A 20,963-nucleotide genomic window follows, 5' to 3' on the forward strand; every position below is an offset into this window, starting at 1 on the left:
CAAAGATGAAATGTTACAACGAAATTTCCCCCTTAAATTACCTATCATGAAGCCTAAGAATCAGTGCTTTGACCCCTCTCTTCGCTCCTTCCTGTCTTCCAGGACCAATGTCCTGGAGGAAATTACATTCCTATTGTTCCAAGAAAAACACATACATGTGTGTATTGTACAGATGGCATATGCCCAATGATAGCATGTCTTTTCAAAATGTATTTTATGCAAACAGTAAAATAATAAAATAGTAGCATAAATCCATGACCTGTGTTTTTTTGGAAATAAAAATCTCAGATACAATGCACTACCTAAGGCCTGACCATGTATAAAAGTTACATATTGATAAATGTCCACTTTTCATACCAGTCCTTTTCACAGAACTTTTTCATCTATCACCTAGGAGTTCATTTTCAGTTAAAATTCTTTGCTAGTCAATAGTTAATTAATAACAGAACTATAACAACTTTATATATGTCCAAGGAAAAAAAAAGAAAATGCTAAATTCAATTTGTCTGAGTTTTAGTTAACTAAGAGACTCTAACTTAAATTTGTTGTGAGACAACCTGCTTGGGTAGTAGCAAATTTCTACAAGAATTCTTAGGGAGAGCCTTTAGTTGAAAACCAAACTGCAAGAAAGTATTTTAAAAATAAAAGTACTGATGAATATTTTTAAACAATACTGCAGACTGCCTCAGAAATTCATATAATCAAGACACTCCTTTGAACATTTATTTTAAATATTCTGAAGTGTTTATCAAAACTGGAGATGTCAGATCAAGTTGAATTAAAAAGGGAGTCTATCTAGTGTTAAAAATGAAGCACAGATTAGGAGTATGTCACTGTGTCAAAAACTTATGTGATATTAGTTATGAAAATATCTCACTCTTTGTGTTTTTTCTTCTTGGTTTCACTGGATGAGTCATCTGCAGAATCTTCACTACTTGTTGAGTCCTGAAGGCAAAGAACAAAACCACAGCAATTCATTATCACAAGGAGTACTTCTAACATTAGAAAGTTAAATCAGCTCCTACTTTTAAACTGCAGTTGTATTACTTATATTTTACACTCTTCATCCCCCATAGTGTAGCTGTTAATGCAGAATGACATGAAGAGTGCTATTTTTTACTCATTCATCTATGACTATATTGTGCCAGCAAAGATCTAGAGTATCAAAAAAAAAAAACAACCCCATCTGTCTTTAAAAATAACCATTGTGGCTACATAAAACCAGCCATGGTTTAAGCTGCCCCAAGTTAACCAAGATACTGGTTCTACCAGAATCCTAATAGAATCTTCTACCCATAGGAGCCTTCTTACCTTCCACACTCTTTCATATTTGAACAGCAGTTTAAGAAAAATTATAGAATAGCATGACTCCTTTTTCTCTATGCTCAAAGGAATAAGAAAGAACCCTCTCAAAACCAGATTTTCCTAAAATGACTCTCATTTGGATTGAGTTTAGATTCAGATTAAGGTTTTATCCTGAAAAAACAGCTTTCAGAAAGACAGTACTTAGCAGCTGTAAAATAAAATTTTAACAATAGGTGATTAAATTCTGGGTTTTAATGATGAGCTGCTAACCAGATAAAAGCAGAAATCCAACCAAATATGTGATAGCACTGCAGTTTTTCTAATGAAGGAGAGTAAGACTACTTTACGAACAAATTTTATCTCATAGTCACTAGCATCCTTAATATACATCCCTACTGCATAAAGTCAGCACTTCTTTAGCCTACAATTTGGGTTTTAAAACACATAGGATGCAGGTGTCATTCTTAAAACACAGTAATTCTTCTGTAGAAACTGTTTAAAAAAATTATAAAAAATTGTTTGCTACTCTACACAGTTTTTTTAAAAAGACAGCAGCTATCTTTATATAGAAATAAGGTAAAAAAAAAGAAAAAATTAATCTTTTAGCATTTTTAACTGTCTTTACAAAACTCAAGAAGCCGAAAATACAACGCAAGTCAGTACTGTGTGGCTTGAATTTTTTTTTCCCATTTATCGCAGAGTATCTAGCTTAAAAACTGTAAATAATTAAGGCTGCCAGAATATTGGTACGACTCACTTGAAAAGTGTATTTGGTTTGGCTGGAGTTCATTCTCAGAGCATCTTTCTAGTGCTGTGCTGTGCAGTGCTGCAGCTGGGTGTTGGTAACACACAATTGGTTTGGCTACTGCTGAGCTGCGCACTGAGCCTGTGCTTTTCCAATACTGCCCTGCCCCAAGAGTACACGGATGGCTGGGCAACATCTTGGCAGGGGACACTGCCAGGCCAGCTGACCCAAACTGACCAAATGTGTATTCTATGTCATATGACCTCAGCTGAGATATATAAGCTAAACGAAAGAAGGAAGTGTAGGGATGCCATCTGCCCTCTGTAGCAACTGCCATGCGTAGTGAAGCCCCGCTTTCCAAGAGTGACACATCATCTCTGTGATGGGAAGCAGAGAGGGACCTGGGGGTGCTGGTCGATGGTAGGCTGAACATGAGCCTGCAGTGTACCCAGGCAGCCAAGAGGGCCAATGGCATCCTGGCCTGCATCAAGAACAGTGTGGCCAGCAGGAGCAGGGAGGTCATTCTGCCCCTGTACACTGCACTGGTTAGGACGCACTTCGAGTACTGTGTCCAGTTCTGGGCCCCTCAGTTTAGGAAGGATGTTGACTTGCTGGAACATGTCCAAAGAAGGGCAATGAAGTTGTTGAGGGGTTTGGAACACATGCCCTACGAGGAGAGACTGAGGGAGCTGGGGTTGCTTAGCCTGGAGAAGAGGAGACTCAGGGGTGACTTTATCACTCTCTACAACTACCTGAAGGGAAGTTGTAGACAGGCGGATGTTGGTCTCTTCTCCCAGGCAGCCAGTACCAGAACAAGAGGACACAGTCTCAGGGGGGAGGTTTAGGTTGGATGTTAGGAAGAAGTTCTATACAGAGAGAGTGATTGTCCATTGGAATGGGCTGCCTGGGGAGGTGGTGGAGTCGCCATCGTTGAAGGTGTTCAGGAGGAGACTTGATGGGGTGTTTGGTGCTATGGTTTAGTTGATCAGGTGGGACACAATGATCTTGAAGGTCTCTTCCAACCTGGTGTATTCTATGTATTCTATCTTTGCTTCCACATGCAGCCTGTGCTTTGGCTTTGCATTTTATTAAATTGCTTCTGTCTTCACTCCTGCACTTGTTGTATTTTCCCTCTCCTCAACCATCTAACAAGCAGAGTGATAGAGCGGCTTTGGTGGGCATCTGACCCCCAGCCGCAGCCAAACCAGCACAAAAGAAATAACCAGAGATGTTTTTACTTCTTAAAAGAAATGACAGTTATTTGAATGTTACCTTTACAGACTAAAACCAGACTGTCATGTACACTTACAGAATATAACTTGCATAAGTTGCAATGCAATTTCTTCATAATGAAGACAGTAAGACAAGCATATTTTCATTTTAAAACGCTAGTCAAGACTATGCTATTCACCTCTTCTGAACCACTGTCTGATGAGGTCGCCTTCTGTTGTTGCGTTTGCTTCCTGAGCACTGCTGACTTTTGCACAGCAAGTATACTTGGACTAGACTTCCAAAACTGGACAAAAACAGAGATACAAGTCAGTTAAACATACTAGAAGTCTCCAGTTTACCACATACTTACTTTCCTCAAGTAGCATCATTACTAAGACTGACTTAATTTTATCAATTAAAAAAACCCTTCACTACAAAAGTACTGCATGCCCTAACAATAGCAGATAGCTTTTTTAAATAGTAAGATTTCTGCAGAATGAAATGTTATAGTAGTTGTAAGGACAATTTCTACAACACATTTAACAACGGTTGTGTAGATATTGCTAGGGTAAAATGTTCTGATGTGAAATTTAAAATTCTTTCAAACCACTTAGCTTATATGTTGTTGTTTCATAACATAATATGGAAGTACGTGAACAAAAATGCAACTGAAAACTCCTAAGTCTTGTGGTAGCTAATATATGACTACCTTTCATAGATACGGTCTACCACTCAAATCCATTTAACAGCAGACTGCAGGTAATTTAAAAGATTCCTAAACATCACTTTTTTTCTAAATTAAGCTGACTTGATGAATAAAGCCAACTGTATGTAAGTTTGAGATTTTCATACATTTATTTATACCATGTAAAAACAGAACTTCAGAGATAACAGAATTTTCATGTCCTTTCATCTTTCATAAGTTCCAGTAAATTAGTGTATGCTTTTTCCATGATGAAATATTAACTCAAAATATTTAAAAATTTGAGAATTTCAAGCTCATCCACGTTAATCCAAGTACCTATTCTTGAGAAAACCAGCCCAATGTTTAAAACAACTATTAAAATCTAATTAAAACCACTTAATTACCATTTTGTTTCTAAATGAAACCTGCATCTGAAACTAATTGCACATTAGTATTTTTAAATAATATTTACCCACGCAAAAAGTTCATTTATTATGTTACATTTACCTCAGATCCATCAACTTTTGGTGGTTTAGCTTGAATTTGTTTCTTCTCTCTGGAAGTGTCAGACTCTGATTCTGATTGAGTGCCTGACTCTGAACCAGAGTCAGAGTCACTGCTGCCTGACTGGCTGCTGCTTCCATCACTACTGCTTCCAGAGCTTGAACCAGATCCAGAACCTGATGCTGATCCAGAATCATCATCTGATTGGCTACAATGAGAAGTTAGTACAGTACTATAACAAATGCCAAGGTAACAGGATTAAAAGACAACAAGTTGCCTTAGCTTCACCTATATGTCAAGTTAGGCCAGACAAACGGTTAGCACACAAATGAACACAATTAAGTAAGTTGAGATTAATAAAGTTAAAAATAAACACAGAATGAGAATTCAGCATAATGAGACACTCTTTGTGAAGCCTAAAAAAGGCAAGATTAAGCTTGAACATTCAAAGTAATATGGAGAAGTCAATTAAGAGAAATTAATAGTATGATTCTTACCCACACACACTTTCCTACCCCATCAAAACCCTTATTTTGCTCTGTCAAACCCTTTTTATATACGGATATAGATACAGATGTATGTATATATATATATATATGTTTGTGTTGTACATACATACATCTCTTGACATTAAGTCTACTCCACAAAGACCTGTGAAATTAAAATATAAAAGATCTTTTAAATCATCAATACTAAGTATTTTCTGTTAAAATGAAAGCAGCAAAGTTTGCCATACAGACAACTTCAAGTCTTTCACTGATCTGTGCCAAGACACATTTCTTCATATGTATCCAAACTGGCAGATTATTCAATCCGTATATGGATTTTGTGCCATATTTAATAGATAGTCAAAACATACAATAATGAAATACTAATTTTACAACCAAAAATTTAGAAACATTCGGTTTTCACCAACTTCATGAAGCTTTTAGTAAGAATACTACCATATTTCAAAGACAATAGGAAAAAAAAAATTGGAATTACATGACCACAGAGAAAGTAATTTCAAGTTATATACACACTGGCTGTAAAAACCTAGAAACCAGATTCTGAAGCCAGAATCAAAACCAATAAACACCAAAAGCTAGTACCAAAATCTAGCTGATCTTTGTCAGCACAATTCACCTGGCAGACAGTCAAAGGTGGGAGGGAACAGAGTGAATTTATCATCATCTGCTCTAGAACATACTTAACTGACAATAGGGAAAATAATAATAATAAAAAATTACTCCTCTTTCTGCCTGTGCTAATACCAAGAAAACTGCACTAGTAAAGAAGACCTGAAGCTATTTTTATAAATAGACCGTGGTAGACTGCATCTCTACCAACAATTTGCAATTGTCAACTTTGAAAGGAAGAGAAACAAACATCATGGTGAAGCTTCCTTCTTCTGAAGGGGTAAAGTGTGCTGTTTCCCTCCACATGCTCAGAAGAGCTCAAGTACTTCTGTACAGGACAAGGCTTGCTCAAAGAGGGCAATAATAATGAGTATTACTAAACCTAAAAAGGATGCCAAAAAAAAAAAAAAGGTAAAAAAAAAAAAAAAAGCCAAAAATAAATAAGCAATCCATTTCAGTTATCCAAGTAAAACTCACTTCAGTTAGATTCAAAGTTGATGGAAAATTTTAATCCGTGTTCTCCAACACAGAAATTAATTGGCAAGTTCAAAACAAAGCACTGAGAGAGGAGGAGGGGGAAGGGTGGGGGTGGGAAAAGGTTTAGTAGATGGTACTAGTTGCTCTGGAGTTTGATTAAAAAAACACCCAACGCTATTTCCAAATCTTTTTCTTTATGTGAAGAGACCAGCTACCATTTAAGGTCTCTATAAGTAATACAAACGTGCTAGCAGCTGTGGAGCAATATTCAGAAAAAATACAGACTTCATACCCTGCGAACTAGCTCTCAAAGCTGGGACTCTGGGAATGAATTGCCATTATGCTTATGAGAGGGGCAAGCGAAGTAAAACCCTGCTTGTCATGACACATTGGCCTGATTTCAACAAGGGCAGACTAATACAAGCCAACTGCATATTGTGCAACAGCAACCTCTGAGAAGAGTGAAAAATATTAAATCAATATTCAACCATTTTACTAATAAATGCAAGACTACAAAAAAACTTGCAGGTAGAATTTAAAAGAGATAACTAAAGGAAAATACAAGAAATAAGAAAGGAAAATGACAGTGTTCATCAGAATTTAGTTAGGGATGTCCTAATGACACTGTGTAAGAAGGACAATGCAGGATCACTATCATAGACTAACTGCTAATTGGTACATAGAAGAGAGAAAAGCAGAAAAATAATGTTTAGAGGCTGCAGTGTCAGCAACATCTTAAGCTTTCTTATCTAATAGATATAAATCAGCGTAAGAAAATCTGAGAACACAACTGAGTAGCAGAGAGTAATTTTAAAATTAAGAGAAACAGCAAGGACTTGCCAGAACATTTATTGAATTAGAATACATAGAATAAACCAGGTTGGAAGAGACCTTCAAGATCATCGCGTCCAACCCATCAAACAACCCAACCCACCTAAACAACTAACCCATGGCACCAAGCACCTCATCAAGTCTTCTCTTGAAAACCTCCAATGACAGTGACTCCACCACCTCCCCCGGTAGCGCATTCCAATGGGCAATCACTCTCTCTGTATAGAACTTTTTCCTAACACCCAACTTGAACCTCCCCTGGCGCAGCCTGAGACTGTGTCCTCTTGTTCTGGTACTGGCTGCCTGGGAGAAGAGACCAACATCCGTCTGTCTACAACCTCCCTTCAGGTAGTTGAGGATGCTATGGCCATGCTCAAAAAAAACCTTCAAAATTAACTAGTAAAAAGCACTATGGGAATTTGAGCACACAAGACTAATCTGCATTACAGCGTACTTGACCTCTAATAATCCAAGATAACACAGATGTGTGAAACCAGAGAGTATCTGCCTGTATACTTAACTCATATGCTTCACATACAGAGGTGTTCTTGCAACTACCATACATGGAAAAAAATAATAAGATTAACAGATATGACTTCATTTCTACTGAATTGTGAAGAACTTTCTCATTCGCTCATCACAGGCTCAATAATTGATAGGCTCTGAAAACTACCAACATGTTTATTTCACCATGTGCTTCATAGGGTGTTTCAACTTAAGCTTCACCAGAACACTGGTGAAGAATGACCTCCACAAAGACAGTTATAACACCCAATCTAAAACACTTGTTTGCAAAGGAGGTATAAATGAGGAAATACAGAAAGAAGTTCTGCATAAACATACGCGATAAAAACACACTGCAATACTGAGCAAAACTACACAGCATGCAGAACCCATAAATGCCCAGCAGTTAGAACTAAGAAATTTAAAAGTATTTGAACCAACAGTAATAGGCAGTCTGAGGCAAACACAAATCATACACTAAGAATTTCAGGTTAAGTGCTGAGTTTCCAACACAAACACACATTTTCAAAATGAGGCATAAAGTTTTTATTATGTTAACTATTTAGAACTTAGGAGACTGCAATCAAAAGGAAGACTTATGCCAAGGCCACAATCCCACACACTTCTGGGGGCAAGACTGTCCCAGCTTTTCCTCCCTGATGGGGAGGGGAGGGGTTTGAAGTCTACAAATGCATTGCCTACCAAAACTAGGTGAAATGCCAGCTGTTAAAGGAAAATCTTTTTGTATCAATACGAAAAACCCAACTCTACTGCCTAACAAGACTTATTTGGTAACTATCTCTAAAGGTAAGTATCTACAAGGCAGACAGAAAGAAATCATGCATTTGATTAGTAACTTCTTTTTCCTCTCCCAGGAAACAGTTTTAGAACATTATCATACTAGACTACTAACTTGCCAACTACTGATCAACTTCTGATATAAAAGAGCAGCTTGTTTTTTAAACAATACTTCTAAGCAAGAAACAATTAAGTAAGAATACAGACCTAGCTACCTTTTTCAAGAAAACCACCAGAATGTGCAAAACCTTGCTTAGGACAAAGGATGAAAGAGAATAAAGAACTACCTTTCCCCTCATAACAAATGGGAAAGTAAAATATTTCTGTGGCATTTTCTAGCCATGTCTGTAACAAAAAAAGGGGAGCTAAAAATTCTTACTGAAAAACTGCTGTAGCAGTTCCAGCTTCTACTCAGCACAGATAGTTCCACTTTGCTAGACCATATCAACTCAATATCCAGAGACTTATCCTTTCTAGTACTTTGCTTCTTTAGATGTCAAATTACTGGAACATTATCTATACTTGCCTTTTAAATTTTGTTTCACATGTAGTGTCAGCTTACACAAAATTTAACAAGTCACTGTTTTTCTTATCATGTGAGCAGGACTCAGTCACCTTTAGCTCAGAACTTACATCTCAAAGCTAGCATCCCTGGTGAAGAAACACTATGCATACCTCTATTAACTGAAGTGAAGACAACCCAGGATTTAATTAAAGGCTTTAGCATCATCTAAGGATACAATCCTCTAGCTGCAGTCTTTACCCGAAGGTGTACAGGAAAGTGTAACATCTGCACCGTGCCGCTCCTAGCATCAAGACGAGGTTGCAGTGGTCTCCAAATAGGGTTGCATACACCCAAGGAATTATGCAAGACTACCCATGCAGGTATATGAAGAAAATATTGGAACTTCTAGGTATAATCTATTTTTAATCTAAAAACAAACCAACCAATCCACAAAGCCCAGCAACAAAACCAAACAACAGGGAAAAAAGACAAAAAAGCTCACTAAAAGTCCAAGAAAACAAAAAACCCAGAAAAAACAAACAAACCACTAAATAAATCCACAAAACAAAGCAAACCCAAAATACCAAAACCACAAATCAAACCCAAGCCACAATTCAGCTTTACAAATATTTAATGTATGAATTGACATTAGCAATGTCACTCATGTCTGAGAAACCTGTGTTCCATAGCAGGTAAAGCATCCTGGGTGATATATGTAACAAGTTCCAAGTCACAGTATTTGCTGAGTCTTTAAATGATGAAATACACAACTACTTTGTGAACCACTAAAGGAAATAGGTACTGGAGAAAATATACTCACAAAAATGAATTATTTCTTTTAAAAGAAAAGTTTTATGGAAAAATTGTGCAACTGCAACCATTGATGAAGTGGCTGCTTTGACTGATATAAAACCACATATTAGAGTAGGGGTGATTGGTGCAGCATCACACAGGAAATTCATCCACTGCATTGACCATAGGCAAGCTACTGCAGCAAAGAACCTGGAGCCAGGAGTATACCAAGAAGGAAAGAATATCATTAATATGGTTAATGTCATGAAAACAAGATTCTTGGACAGTAAATTTTTTATAATACCTTATAATGAGAAGAAGAGTGACCATAAAAAAACCCCAACATTGTACCAGGAGAGGTTCACTGCTTTAAAGCACTGTTGACCTTGAAGATTAGCTTTTGATGGGGTCTGGGAGTTGTGGAAAGATTTCTTTTGGTTTTATTAATTTTTTCAAAAAGAGAGGTGTTCCAGATTTGCTGACCCTTTCTGAGGTCATCAGTAACATGTGACCTAGCAGGTATTTTAAAAATATAAACACACTTAATGCATCCTTTCCAAGTGACATTTTAACAACGAGGAAGCAACTGCTTTTCAAAAAAACACATGCAGTGAAGAAAGCATTTTGCAAACCAATGTTTGGAAAGGTCTCCACCATTATGCAGTATTATTGCCAAAAGCACCCACCACACATGTCACTTAAAAGCTTCCATAGCTCTAAACTTAAAAAGCTGTTGACAGAAATTTTTGGCCTGTTTAAAAATCCTCCAAAAACGTCAGTGGGTTTTGAACCCATTTATTAAAAACAAAAATACAACTCCTTCTGATTAATTTGTAAGAGGTGATTGACATTAGGACAGGTGAAATTTAATAATTTTAAGAAACACTCCTGCATAATTAGTTAATAGGATTGAAAAAAGTTAGTATCACTGTTTAGTAAGCACAATCAATTAGGCATATCTTGCATTTGGATCACATATCTTTGTGAGGTATCCTTCTCAGCTGGCCAGCCATTAAAACCAAGTACTAAACTAGACTTGAAACCATACCTTCAAGGTATTAAACCAAGGTTTAATAAGTAACAATATTCAATTTTTTGAAGACTATAAAAAATAATTTTTGCCACTAACAAAGTTACTCTTTTTTTTTAACATATAATTTAATCTTTATCTCATCCTTCAAAAATTCCTGTTTCTTGGGAATGTTACTATAGGTACTAGAAAAGCAGTGGATATATGTAATTTATAAGTTAACTATACACATATCAAAGGTAAGGTGTGTGCTCAAATAGTTTTTTATTCATATGAACATGCAAACAGCAATTTTTGAAACCACTGGACTAAGGGATAAAAAAAAATAACATAATGGAGAGAAGCCTTCCTTTCTCCCCAACCCAGACAAATTAAGCAATCTGTGGCTGTTAGAATTGAATATAAATCTGTAATTCTTTTCACAGGATTACCTATGACTCTTCCACAAAAGCAGTAACTCAGATAAAATCTTGGTATGCTAGGTACTAACCCTACGAGTAAAGATGGAATTATGTAACAAAAGATACACATGCACATGCATTCTATGAGAAAATTTACATCTGTCATCACCTCACAGTAAAGGAGTAATTCAGGCCGAGGCTTCAAAAGTTCTCCTTTAACTGCAGCTACCTCTTCTCTGAGTTTTATCAATTTTCACACATTTTGAGTAGTCCAAGCAGTGGTATGAAAACGCTCTGTGCTCACCAATCCATATTCACCTGTTGATGAGGGTTCTACAATTCTCACACTGGTAGTGCTGCCCTCTCCAATCCCCACTGTTGTTGATACTATTCACAGAGTGAATAGATTTGGCATTTAAAAGAATAGCTTATACTAAAAAGCTGGTTTATAAACATTCTAAAGGGCTGAAGACCTGAACAAAGCAGGAGTGAACATTTCTTAAGAATGCTGTTCTGAAACTTAAGTATAAAACTATGCAAATCAATACAGAATTTAGGAAAAACTACACAAATTTAAAAGTTTGGGGGTTTTTTGGTAGTTTTCTGTTTTAGTACACATGTTCCACACTGCATCATGATGTGCTGCAAGACATTTTTCCAAGAACTTAAATCTGCTATATAGTGTAATACCTTCTCCCCTTTCCCACAGAGCATGGCATTGCCGGTTTTCTTCATTGTGTCAGCAACAGCAACAATTACACTGAAACGCCTACCAGCATCACTGGAAATTTAGAAAGCTCATTTGCTGGAATTTTTAAACTAGAATAGAATAAACCAGATTGGAAGAGACCTTCAAGATCATCATGTCCAATTGTTATAAACGGGCCGCACAAGAAAATTTCTAAGTTTCTTGTGAGAGTTGTTTTATTAAAAAGCAGAAGCAAGCAAGCAGCAGGAACAAAAAGGAGAGAAATGACGCGCCGGGCTGCAGAGACTTCCCCCCCACAGATATCTCCAGTCTCTGCCAAAAAGCGTCTCACAAATACTACCTTTTCTTTATATAGCTACATCATCTACATATGCATGCTTATGCTTAATAGAAGGCAGGGATATGATAGTAAGTTCTAGAAACTTCTTGGGTTTCTTGAGCATGCATCTTCTTTGTGGTAGGGGTCACAGATGAGGCAGGTCACAGATGAAGAACCACATCTTCTCACACAAGGACAGGCACGGGTGTGTCCAGGCCCTCCTTATCTAAGATAAACATTCCATGGCTCTGGGAAGATTTGTATAAGGCTCCTTGTTAAAGTCAAAACAGTCTGAGTATTTACCCTCTGTTCCCAAAACAAACCAACCATCCAGCCTTGGTACCAAGCTTCCCTGAAATCGCATTCTGTAACACAAATCACAAACCACTATTGCATTTATAACACAACCCATCATCCAACACCATCTAATCAACTAAACCATGGCACCAAGCACCCCATCAAGTCTCCTCCTAAGCACCTCCAGTGGTGTCAACTCCACCACATCCCCAGGGAGCCCACTCCAACAGGCAATCACTCTCTCTGTGAAAAATTTCTTCCTAACATCCAGTCTAAACCTCCCCTGGCACAGCTTAAGACTGTGTCCTCTTGTTCTGGTGCTGGCTGCCTGGGAGAAGAGACCAGCCCCTGCCTGTCTACAACCTCCCTTCAGATAGTAAGGTCTCCCCTGAGTCTCTTCTTCTCCAGGCTAAGCAACCCCAGCTCCCTCAGCCTCTCCTCATAGGGCTTGTGCTCCAATGTAATGTGCTCCAAAATGTAATTGCTTGAGTTTTGGAAGTTCATAGGAAAAAAAGTCAAAGAGGTACAGAAGCTTTCTTGATCTCCTGAAATACATACCCCTAAGAGACAGCTGTTAACAAGGCAAAACTAATTTTAATCAGCTTGAGAGAAGTTTACAAGCTTTTCAGAGCTTGAAGACAGCCTCCTATTTTAACAATTTGTACCATCAGAATACCAGACATGGTTTATCCTCCTTTAAGTTGAAAAGGAGATAGAATCTAAGAATATATTTTTCTATAAATAATCTATGTAAGCTACTACTGAAAACCAAATAATAAGTGAGAATATTTCACACTTTTAAAATAGCTGCTGAATTAAAGGCAACCCTATCTGACAGCAAAATTGTTTGTTTACTTAAAGAAACAGATGTCATAATGCAAATCCAGGGAGGCAACAGCTGTGAAGTAGCTATAACAACCTTGGTCACTTCCTTTTCTACCTTTCCCAAAGGGGTTCTTCATTTTTCCTGCATTTTTATGGGACACAGAAAAAACCTTTAAGATCATCCAGTCCAACCGCCAGTTGAAGACCACCATCGCCATTAAACCATGTCCTGAAGTGCATGACCACAAGTTTTTTAACACATGCAGGGGTGGTGACTCCAGCATTTTCCTGGGCAGCCTACTATTATGTTTGAAATTTGCTAGTTACTTCAGGGAAGAGACCAACTTCCCCCACCTCATTACAATCTCCTTTCAGGAAGTTGTAGAGAGTAATGAGGTCTCCACTCAGCCCCCTATTCCCCAGATTAAAGAATGCCAGATCCCTCAGCTGTTCTTCTTAAGACTTGTTCTCCAGAACAGCTTTGATGCTAGAACAGCTATTTGCAAGTCAGGCTAAAGATCAGGACACAGACAAACTCCATAGAAGGCAGACTAGAGGTATGTGCAATGAAAGCTGCGTCACCAATTTCTCATTTCTTCTTTCACTTTGAAAGGTTTCTATACAAAAACACTTGCATTTTGATACACATTGTATCTGATTTTTTTATAAAAAGAAGCGAAAAGATGCTTTTAACTTGGATTGGGACACCTCATCTTTCACTATGCTTAATTCTGTACCAGATCATTTCCAACAAACTAGACTGACAGAAGCGAAGAGCTTGCTTTATCCACTAGCTATTCATAGCAAGTTCTGGAATTTCCCCTTTACCACTTGTGTAATCTTGCTGATCTGATAATTCTGTGCACTAACTTGAGTATATATCTTCGTATGTATTAGTTGCATGCTCTCTTGCCATATACACATATTTTTATTAATATTATCTATTAAACTTCTACTAGAAAGAAGCCAGCACATGGGACTAATTCTTCTAATATGTTTGGGGAATTTCCCACTTTTAATTGTGAGTTAGACTTCTTGGAAGTGAGAACCTAAAGTTGTGGCTTCCAATTATTTTTTTAAAATCTTCTACAGAAGGTATGAATGTATACAGTAAATTGAAGCCTGTTGACAAAGCAGGCTTTATTTAACCATCTCTTGCAGTCCACAGACTATTCAATCCATAAAGCGTATTAAACCCATTGAAATAACTATTATATATTAACAGCTTTCAAGTGCATAAAGAAAATTTCCTGTTGTAAGTATCTGCTTTCTAGCTTACTGCAAAAATGGAAGTACAATACCAGCCAGATACTATCCAGTTTGGTGGCACTGAGCAGAGTCCTTTTTGACTAAAGAGAAGAAAGGTTTTCTCAAGTCCTCTGTATCTTGTTGTTCAGGAAACATACAGAGATTAAAGAGATGGGAAATCAGATTGGCATTCAATAAGCACTAATGTTTCACTTCTGCAGCCCCTGCTCTACCTGGAGCTTGTCTTGTAGTTCAGGTATAACTGCCCTTCCTTGCCAATTAAACTTTCATTATTAAATAGAAATCAGAACATCAAGCAAGCAAGTCTAGGTAACAGTGCTTATGCTCATCTACAATTTCTATCATGCTTGGTTTAGTACTAATTTACAGCTTCAGAGATGGGTGAAACAAGCAAGGAAGGTGCACAGTATGGCTAATCATTCAATCATGAAAACACAAGGGGTGCACTTTTGCACCTGTAGCAAAACTGAACTTGATGCTCAACACCTGGAGCAAGGGAAAGTTTTCTGCTCATCTAATAGAATAATAGATACAATGCAGGAAAGGAGTGCAGGACCATAGCACTTTTGACAATCCTTTCACACACTTCAGAAAAACCACCTTCACAGCCAGTCACAAGTAGTAAAGGACAGCTACAATTCCTTACCACAATGCTAACTAGTGCATAAAATGGAAGGTTTATGCCAAGTCTCTTCTCCAGTCTGCCTACTGCTGAGAGCTCTACAGGCTTTCCACAACTTTCACAAGTTAAAGTGTTTCCAAAAAGCAGTACAGTGCAGTCTCCATGAGGTGTGTGTATTTTTGTAAAACTAGCCCTGACCCACTGCTTTTCTTTGAGCTTTCTTATGTAATGATGGTGCCTCACAAACATTACCTTGTTATCAAGACTGTCAACTCCAGAATGATTGCCATGGAAGTTTATACCATATAAAGGGAAGTGAATGGCTTTATTCTATCTGTAACATGGACAAATTTGTGAAGGGACAAAAAATAGAAATACAAAAAAAACCACAGTGATAATCTAAACAGTAACCACAAGAAGTGTTTGCCTTCATATCTACCAGTTCTTAAGGGTTTGATTTTTGCCATTTATTCCCAGCTGCAATTCTCACTTGCTTTCTTCACTCATTCCACTTCACCCCACAGCATTCTGAATGGAACAGAGAACTAGAAGTTTAGTAAACTTATTTCATTACTGATCACTACTTTCATTCTGTAGAATTCACATTTCCAGATTTGAAGGCTAAACACACCAATATTTCCCAAGCTACATTTAGCTATCTGCCTGCAGCTGCAGGTAAGGCAATACCTGCCCAAGTAAAAACCATCTAAGTTCTAGATACTTACAAAAACCAGAAAAAGACCCAAGAGCCTGAATGACAGGGGCAAGTCATACAAAGATATCCTGTGTCACACTCCTTTGGCAATGATTATTTTAATAATAGAATTAGGCTAGACAGAAGGTTCCATCTTTCAAAATGGAAAGCTTTCATCTTTCATTAAAAAAAGGTACCAGATAACACAGCAAACATGAAAATAAGTTTTCCATGACCTGCCTCTGGATTAGGCTATAGGCGTAATGACTTACACAAGCCTAGGAAGAAAAGTACTTCTAAGTTTAAAATTTTTTCTGAGCTCTTTCTTAGTTATGTTCACAAGGCATTTATGATAGAGAATAAAGTCTCACTTCACAGGCAAGCAACAAGTTTTGAGTACAACACATCCTCCTGATATTTAATGATGCTGCTGAGAACCTTACAACGTTAGGCTGGTTTAGTCCTATGAACTGCTACAGCTTTTCAAGAACTGATACACTGGTATTCACAGTTCAATAAAAAGGATTTTTCCCACTTATCTTTAGCAAGCTGTCTAGTTTCAAGCAGTAAAAAAGTTCACACATAACATCAGATTTCCCCTAATGAAGTTCAAACTTGAAGTCTTACATTTAGAGGTCTTACAGAGTAGCCTTGCTCACACTATTACAAGGCATTTCTAAAGTAACTAGAAAAAGTCTTCCTTTACCAGAAGCTTCTAGATTAATTAATTTAATATTCTAGATTAATTTGCTAACTGCAACACTATCAACTTTACTGGAAGCAGAAATTTTTGAAAATTATTATGTATTAGAGCTTACAAATTATTTGCAAGATTGAAAAGTTTACTGTCTTTCTAGGACATTCCTTTGCATAACAGGAAGCTTGACATAAAAGTACACAGAAGTTAAAGTTTCTTCAGTGTTCCTGTTCATAGATTTCCTTGTGATGTGCACCTTAATTCAGCTCAACAACAACTCTCTCTTCCCCTTTTTCCCCACACTCTTACATACTTAATGGTCAGCAAGCACTGACTGATCAACTAGCAATTACCATCTTGCATTTCTTCACTTGAGGCAACAATTTAGATCTCTCTACCCAACTGGAAGTTTCCATAACATCTGCAGAACATAGTTTTCTTTATGACCCTCTGACTGACAAAATCAGCTAACTGGTTCCACAGGCTGTGATCAGAAAGTCAGGCAGAAAGAAAAGTGGGTAGACTAACCACAACCACAGATTACAGTGACTAGACTAATGGGCCACAACCACCTCTAGAAGAGAAGACTAAAACAACTTTTTTGTTTGCCAGTTTACTTTGAATTCTTAAACCTTCAACATTTATCACATTTCTAGGTTTTGAAATCTAAATCTTCTAGTGCAGGAGTGACTTTTTGACCTTAGCACTCATCTAGAGAGAAAACTTAATTCCACACCTACAATTTGACTATTATCCTCCATGGATGCATGGAAATTTTAATCAGGCTCTTCAACACAAGTAAACATTCCGCACATAAGACTAGCACTCAGTATTAGACTGGAGGACAGAGGAGGAGAATTAAAAAAGCATGAGGAAAACTGTACTTCACTTCAGAAAACAAAGTTAACACTTTCAGTTATGCTGCTCTGCCAGTATACTATAATCTTCATCAAAAAATAAGATGAAGAGCCCACTGTTTCCCTTTAAAGATAGTCAAATGGAGGTTTTATACAACATATATTATTATGCATGTGTGCCTTGCACTTTGTAGACAGTAGTTACATTTTAACTTTTTATTTCAATGTTTCAGCTTTTGACAACCTTCTTCTTCCCCCTCAAAAGAGCAGTACCATTCTCTTGGGATGCTCACACCATTTTAATACTATTTAAGCTTTATTATGTAAGATGTGTACAAGATCCATTAAAATTACTAGGTGAAGCAATGTGAGTGGAAGAAACAGATTAAACAACTGTAAGAAATCATATCCAGCCCCCAGAAATGTGGTTTTCTTGCTAACTAAAAAGCTTTGGCACAGAGATCAAATATAAATCAGTTTTAGTGAATGAAATAGGAGAACACACAGCCAAGAATAACCAAAATGTGAAAGTGCTCTTACCTTGACTCTCCACTACTGTTTCTTATGCTTTCTTCATCACTATTCCCATTCATTGTAGATACTATGAAGTTTGAGTGATAAGTCCACTCTGGTTACAAGGTGGATAGCAACAATCTACTTTGTGGTATTCTGTACGTTTTCCAGGTGATGTATTTCCTCTAGTATTCTTTGCAAGTATTCAAGATGTCTCCCAAAATACCTAAAATAGTAAAGGAAAACATTGACACAATTTGAAAGTAAGTTTGCAACTAAAAAGATACCAAAAATAACTGGCACTGAAAGAGGGAATCATGTTTGATGTCAGGTTTTTAACTGAAAAGTACCTATTTGATTGTCCATAACTGAACATTTTATCACCATTTTCTTATCTGGAAAAAAAGAAATAAAAATCTTTCCTGATGAAAACCAGACAAAAATCTTCTCAAGAGAAAGACAGGCCTTTTTTAGTTACACTCTGAAAACAAATTAAAATAAAATTGAAATAAAAGAAATACACATTTGCACGACAGGAATGACCTGTCCAGCTTTTTGTTCAACTGTAGTTGGGTCACAGCATATAGGCTGTTATGTTTCTTTATGCAAGTTTTCATTGACGGTGCTATAAAGATGGCAATTTCTGCTAAAGCAATTGAAGAATAGGAAATTCCATGGAAATTATATTCTCTTTAGCACTGCAGAGTGAGAAAACTGCATGTCTTCACTACTTCTCGCGGATTAACTTTTGCCATAGGCAAAAGGACAAAGCAGATCTACATTTGAAAGAAAAATTATCACAGTGGTGAGAATCACTAAGATCTGCTTAGTAAAGCATATTTAATGCAGAAAACATAGCAGACAGACTTCTAGATACACACGTAACGCCAGTTGTTGGCCGAGGTCAGAATACAGACTGTCCGGCTTAACACAAGGTTGGTTTTAAACCAACCGGCAAAATCCCATAGATGAATGATCGTTATTTTATGTACAAAAGCATCTTAAATCAGATCATTGCAGTTTATGAGTTTAGGCTCACAGTAAATGGACTGCAAGCATAGCTCACAGATAATCAGTTAAAGATCGACGCCTCTCACAGATTTAGTGGTGTGAAAGCGATTAGGGGCTCATTTGCTGGTTCGTGGCCCCGAGTTGCTGTCCTCTAACATGCAACAGCCCAACCCAAAGCTCGTTGGGTGGTGGGAAGTCTCGCTGAGGGCTGGAAAAAGCCCTGCGCTCAGGCATCATCTCAGACACCCACGCCACTCCGGCCAGCAAACAAAGGCGATGAAGGAGCGGAAAGGGATATGAAGGAGCCCTGCAACCACGCAGCAGCCGCGAAACGAGGTCGGGGAACCCGCGGCGGCGAAGGGGCCACCAGGGCCCGGCCGCGACGCTGCGCTCAACTGCGTCCGGCAGCAAGCTCCCCGCAACCTGCTCTCCCACACAAACACCCCCTCAGCCCCGGGTCCGGCACCCTTTAGACGCCGGTAAATACCTTTCACAGCGATGAAGATTTCTCCCTGCTCTGCAGCGATCCCTCCCCCCCGAGCCCGGGCCGCCCGCTCCCGCCGCTTCCCACAGCCGCTCTCCCTCTACCCGCCCCAAGGGCGCTCCCGCGGGAACTCAGGCCACTGCTGCCTACCGCCCCTGGAGACAGCTCTCCGCTAACGGCGCGGCCTGCACAGGCGCCGCTCCCGGCCAAAGCTTCCTGGCAGCGTCTCCAAGGCCGACGCCGTCGTTCATTCTCGCTTCGCCCGGCGCCCCCCATGGCCAGAGAAAAGCCACAGCCGCTCTCCCGCCTCCCTGGCGGCGCAACTCCGGCTGCCCACCTCGGCCCTCACAGGTCCCTCCCTCAGCAGAAACATCGAGGGGGGTCGAAGAACTCAGCCCCGCGCCAGGCAACCAGCTCGGTCGGCAGTGGGCAGTGGGCCCCGGGCCCCATCTCCTAAGCATTAGGTGCTCCTCCCCCCGCGTCCATCTTCAGAAGCCGCACAACTCCTAGCCGGTGAAAAGGAGAGGAGCCATGGCGGGCCTCTGCCTACCTGCGTGCGCCCGGCCCACCCAGGCCTTCCCAGGGCTGCCCCAGCCCGAGCCTGCGATACGCCCCACCAGGGAGGTTCGTGCCGCAGCTCAGGGTCGGGGGCTGCTCCCGCGACAGGGCCTGGGCCGTCGCTCTTCCCGCTGGCTCCTCGCAGTCCCGCGCTTTAGGGTCGCTCGTCGGCTCGAACAATGGGGCCCCAAATTCGGCAGAGAGAAGCACGGGTAGAATCAGAGTCAACGCTGCGGTGCTCTCCTCCGCCACCGCTTAAATCCTCCCGACCGCCGCCATCACGCTGCCACTCCGCTCAGCCTCCCCCTCCCTCGGTCGAATGGAAACCCCGGGCGTGATGTCAGCCCTGCGCCCTGGGAGCGACCGGCAGGAGGAGGAGGAGCTACGGCCGGGTCGGCGGCGACAGGGGCTCGCTGTCGCGCCGCTCAGAGTCGCGGCGGGGGCAGGGTAAATTGCTCAAAGCCTCTAGGGCTAGAGGTAGCACCTCCCTTCCTGCCCACCTCAGGGAAAGGGCGCGGGGGATGGCGCGGCTGCAGCAGAGGCCCAGAGGGGCGCCATGACCTGAGAGGTACGGCCGCAACCCCCGCGCGGGCCGCTCGTTACCGTTCTGCGCAGTGCATTTTTTTGTGTGTGTTTGCCATCTAAAATCACAGCCCAGCGACAAGCACGACCGCATTTATTAGTCTGCGTAGTTAAAAGTGGTAGCAGGGCGTAATTGGAAAACTTGTGCTGCTGCTGGGACGACACGCGTCTCCATGAGGACTGTCCTCCGGCTGGGGGCTGGTCTTCCTCCTTCCGTTCCAGAACCTAACGCTCTCTCAGAGTGATTAATGTGAGCGGTTTCTTTAACGCGTCTCACGTTCGTTTTCAGGGTAAAAAAACAAACCAAAGGACACCAAAAAAGCAAGTGAACAAGAGCAACAACAAAAGTAACACCACCAACCCCCCCCCCCAACCAACCAAACCACCAAAACAAAAAACCACACGCAACAAACCCCCCCCCCCAAACAACAACAAAAACACCAAACAAAATACAACCACGCAACCCCCGTCCCCCAGCAGTCATGTAAATTGTGTGTCCAAGTGTTCCTGGAGCGATGAAAAGTGCTGCAGCCAAGTACCGCTTTGCAGAAGGAAGCAACTCAATTTCTTCCGCCCTTCAGTCACACAGTTACTTTCTGTTGACTGTCATGAGGATTGT

At 39.8% G+C, this 20,963-nt stretch overlaps 1 protein-coding gene across 1 annotated transcript in view; it reads right to left on the reverse strand.

Moving 5' to 3' along the window:
• The window catches only part of CHD1 (chromodomain helicase DNA binding protein 1), a 63,712-nt gene extending 43,639 nt beyond the window's left edge, over window positions 1-20,073 (reverse strand). The window contains exons 1-5 of the mRNA XM_054177747.1: window positions 19,755-20,073; window positions 17,737-17,935; window positions 4,455-4,659; window positions 3,462-3,566; window positions 878-945 (exon numbers count right to left, since the gene is read on the reverse strand). Of these exons, the coding sequence (XP_054033722.1) occupies window positions 878-945; window positions 3,462-3,566; window positions 4,455-4,659; window positions 17,737-17,789 (431 nt within the window). The 5' untranslated portion in view covers window positions 17,790-17,935; window positions 19,755-20,073. The remainder of the gene's footprint in view (window positions 1-877; window positions 946-3,461; window positions 3,567-4,454; window positions 4,660-17,736; window positions 17,936-19,754) is intronic.
• Between the last annotated feature and the right edge of the window lie 890 nt (window positions 20,074-20,963).

This window comes from Dryobates pubescens, chromosome Z (assembly GCF_014839835.1).
Source record: "Dryobates pubescens isolate bDryPub1 chromosome Z, bDryPub1.pri, whole genome shotgun sequence".
NCBI lineage: Eukaryota > Metazoa > Chordata > Aves > Piciformes > Picidae > Dryobates > Dryobates pubescens.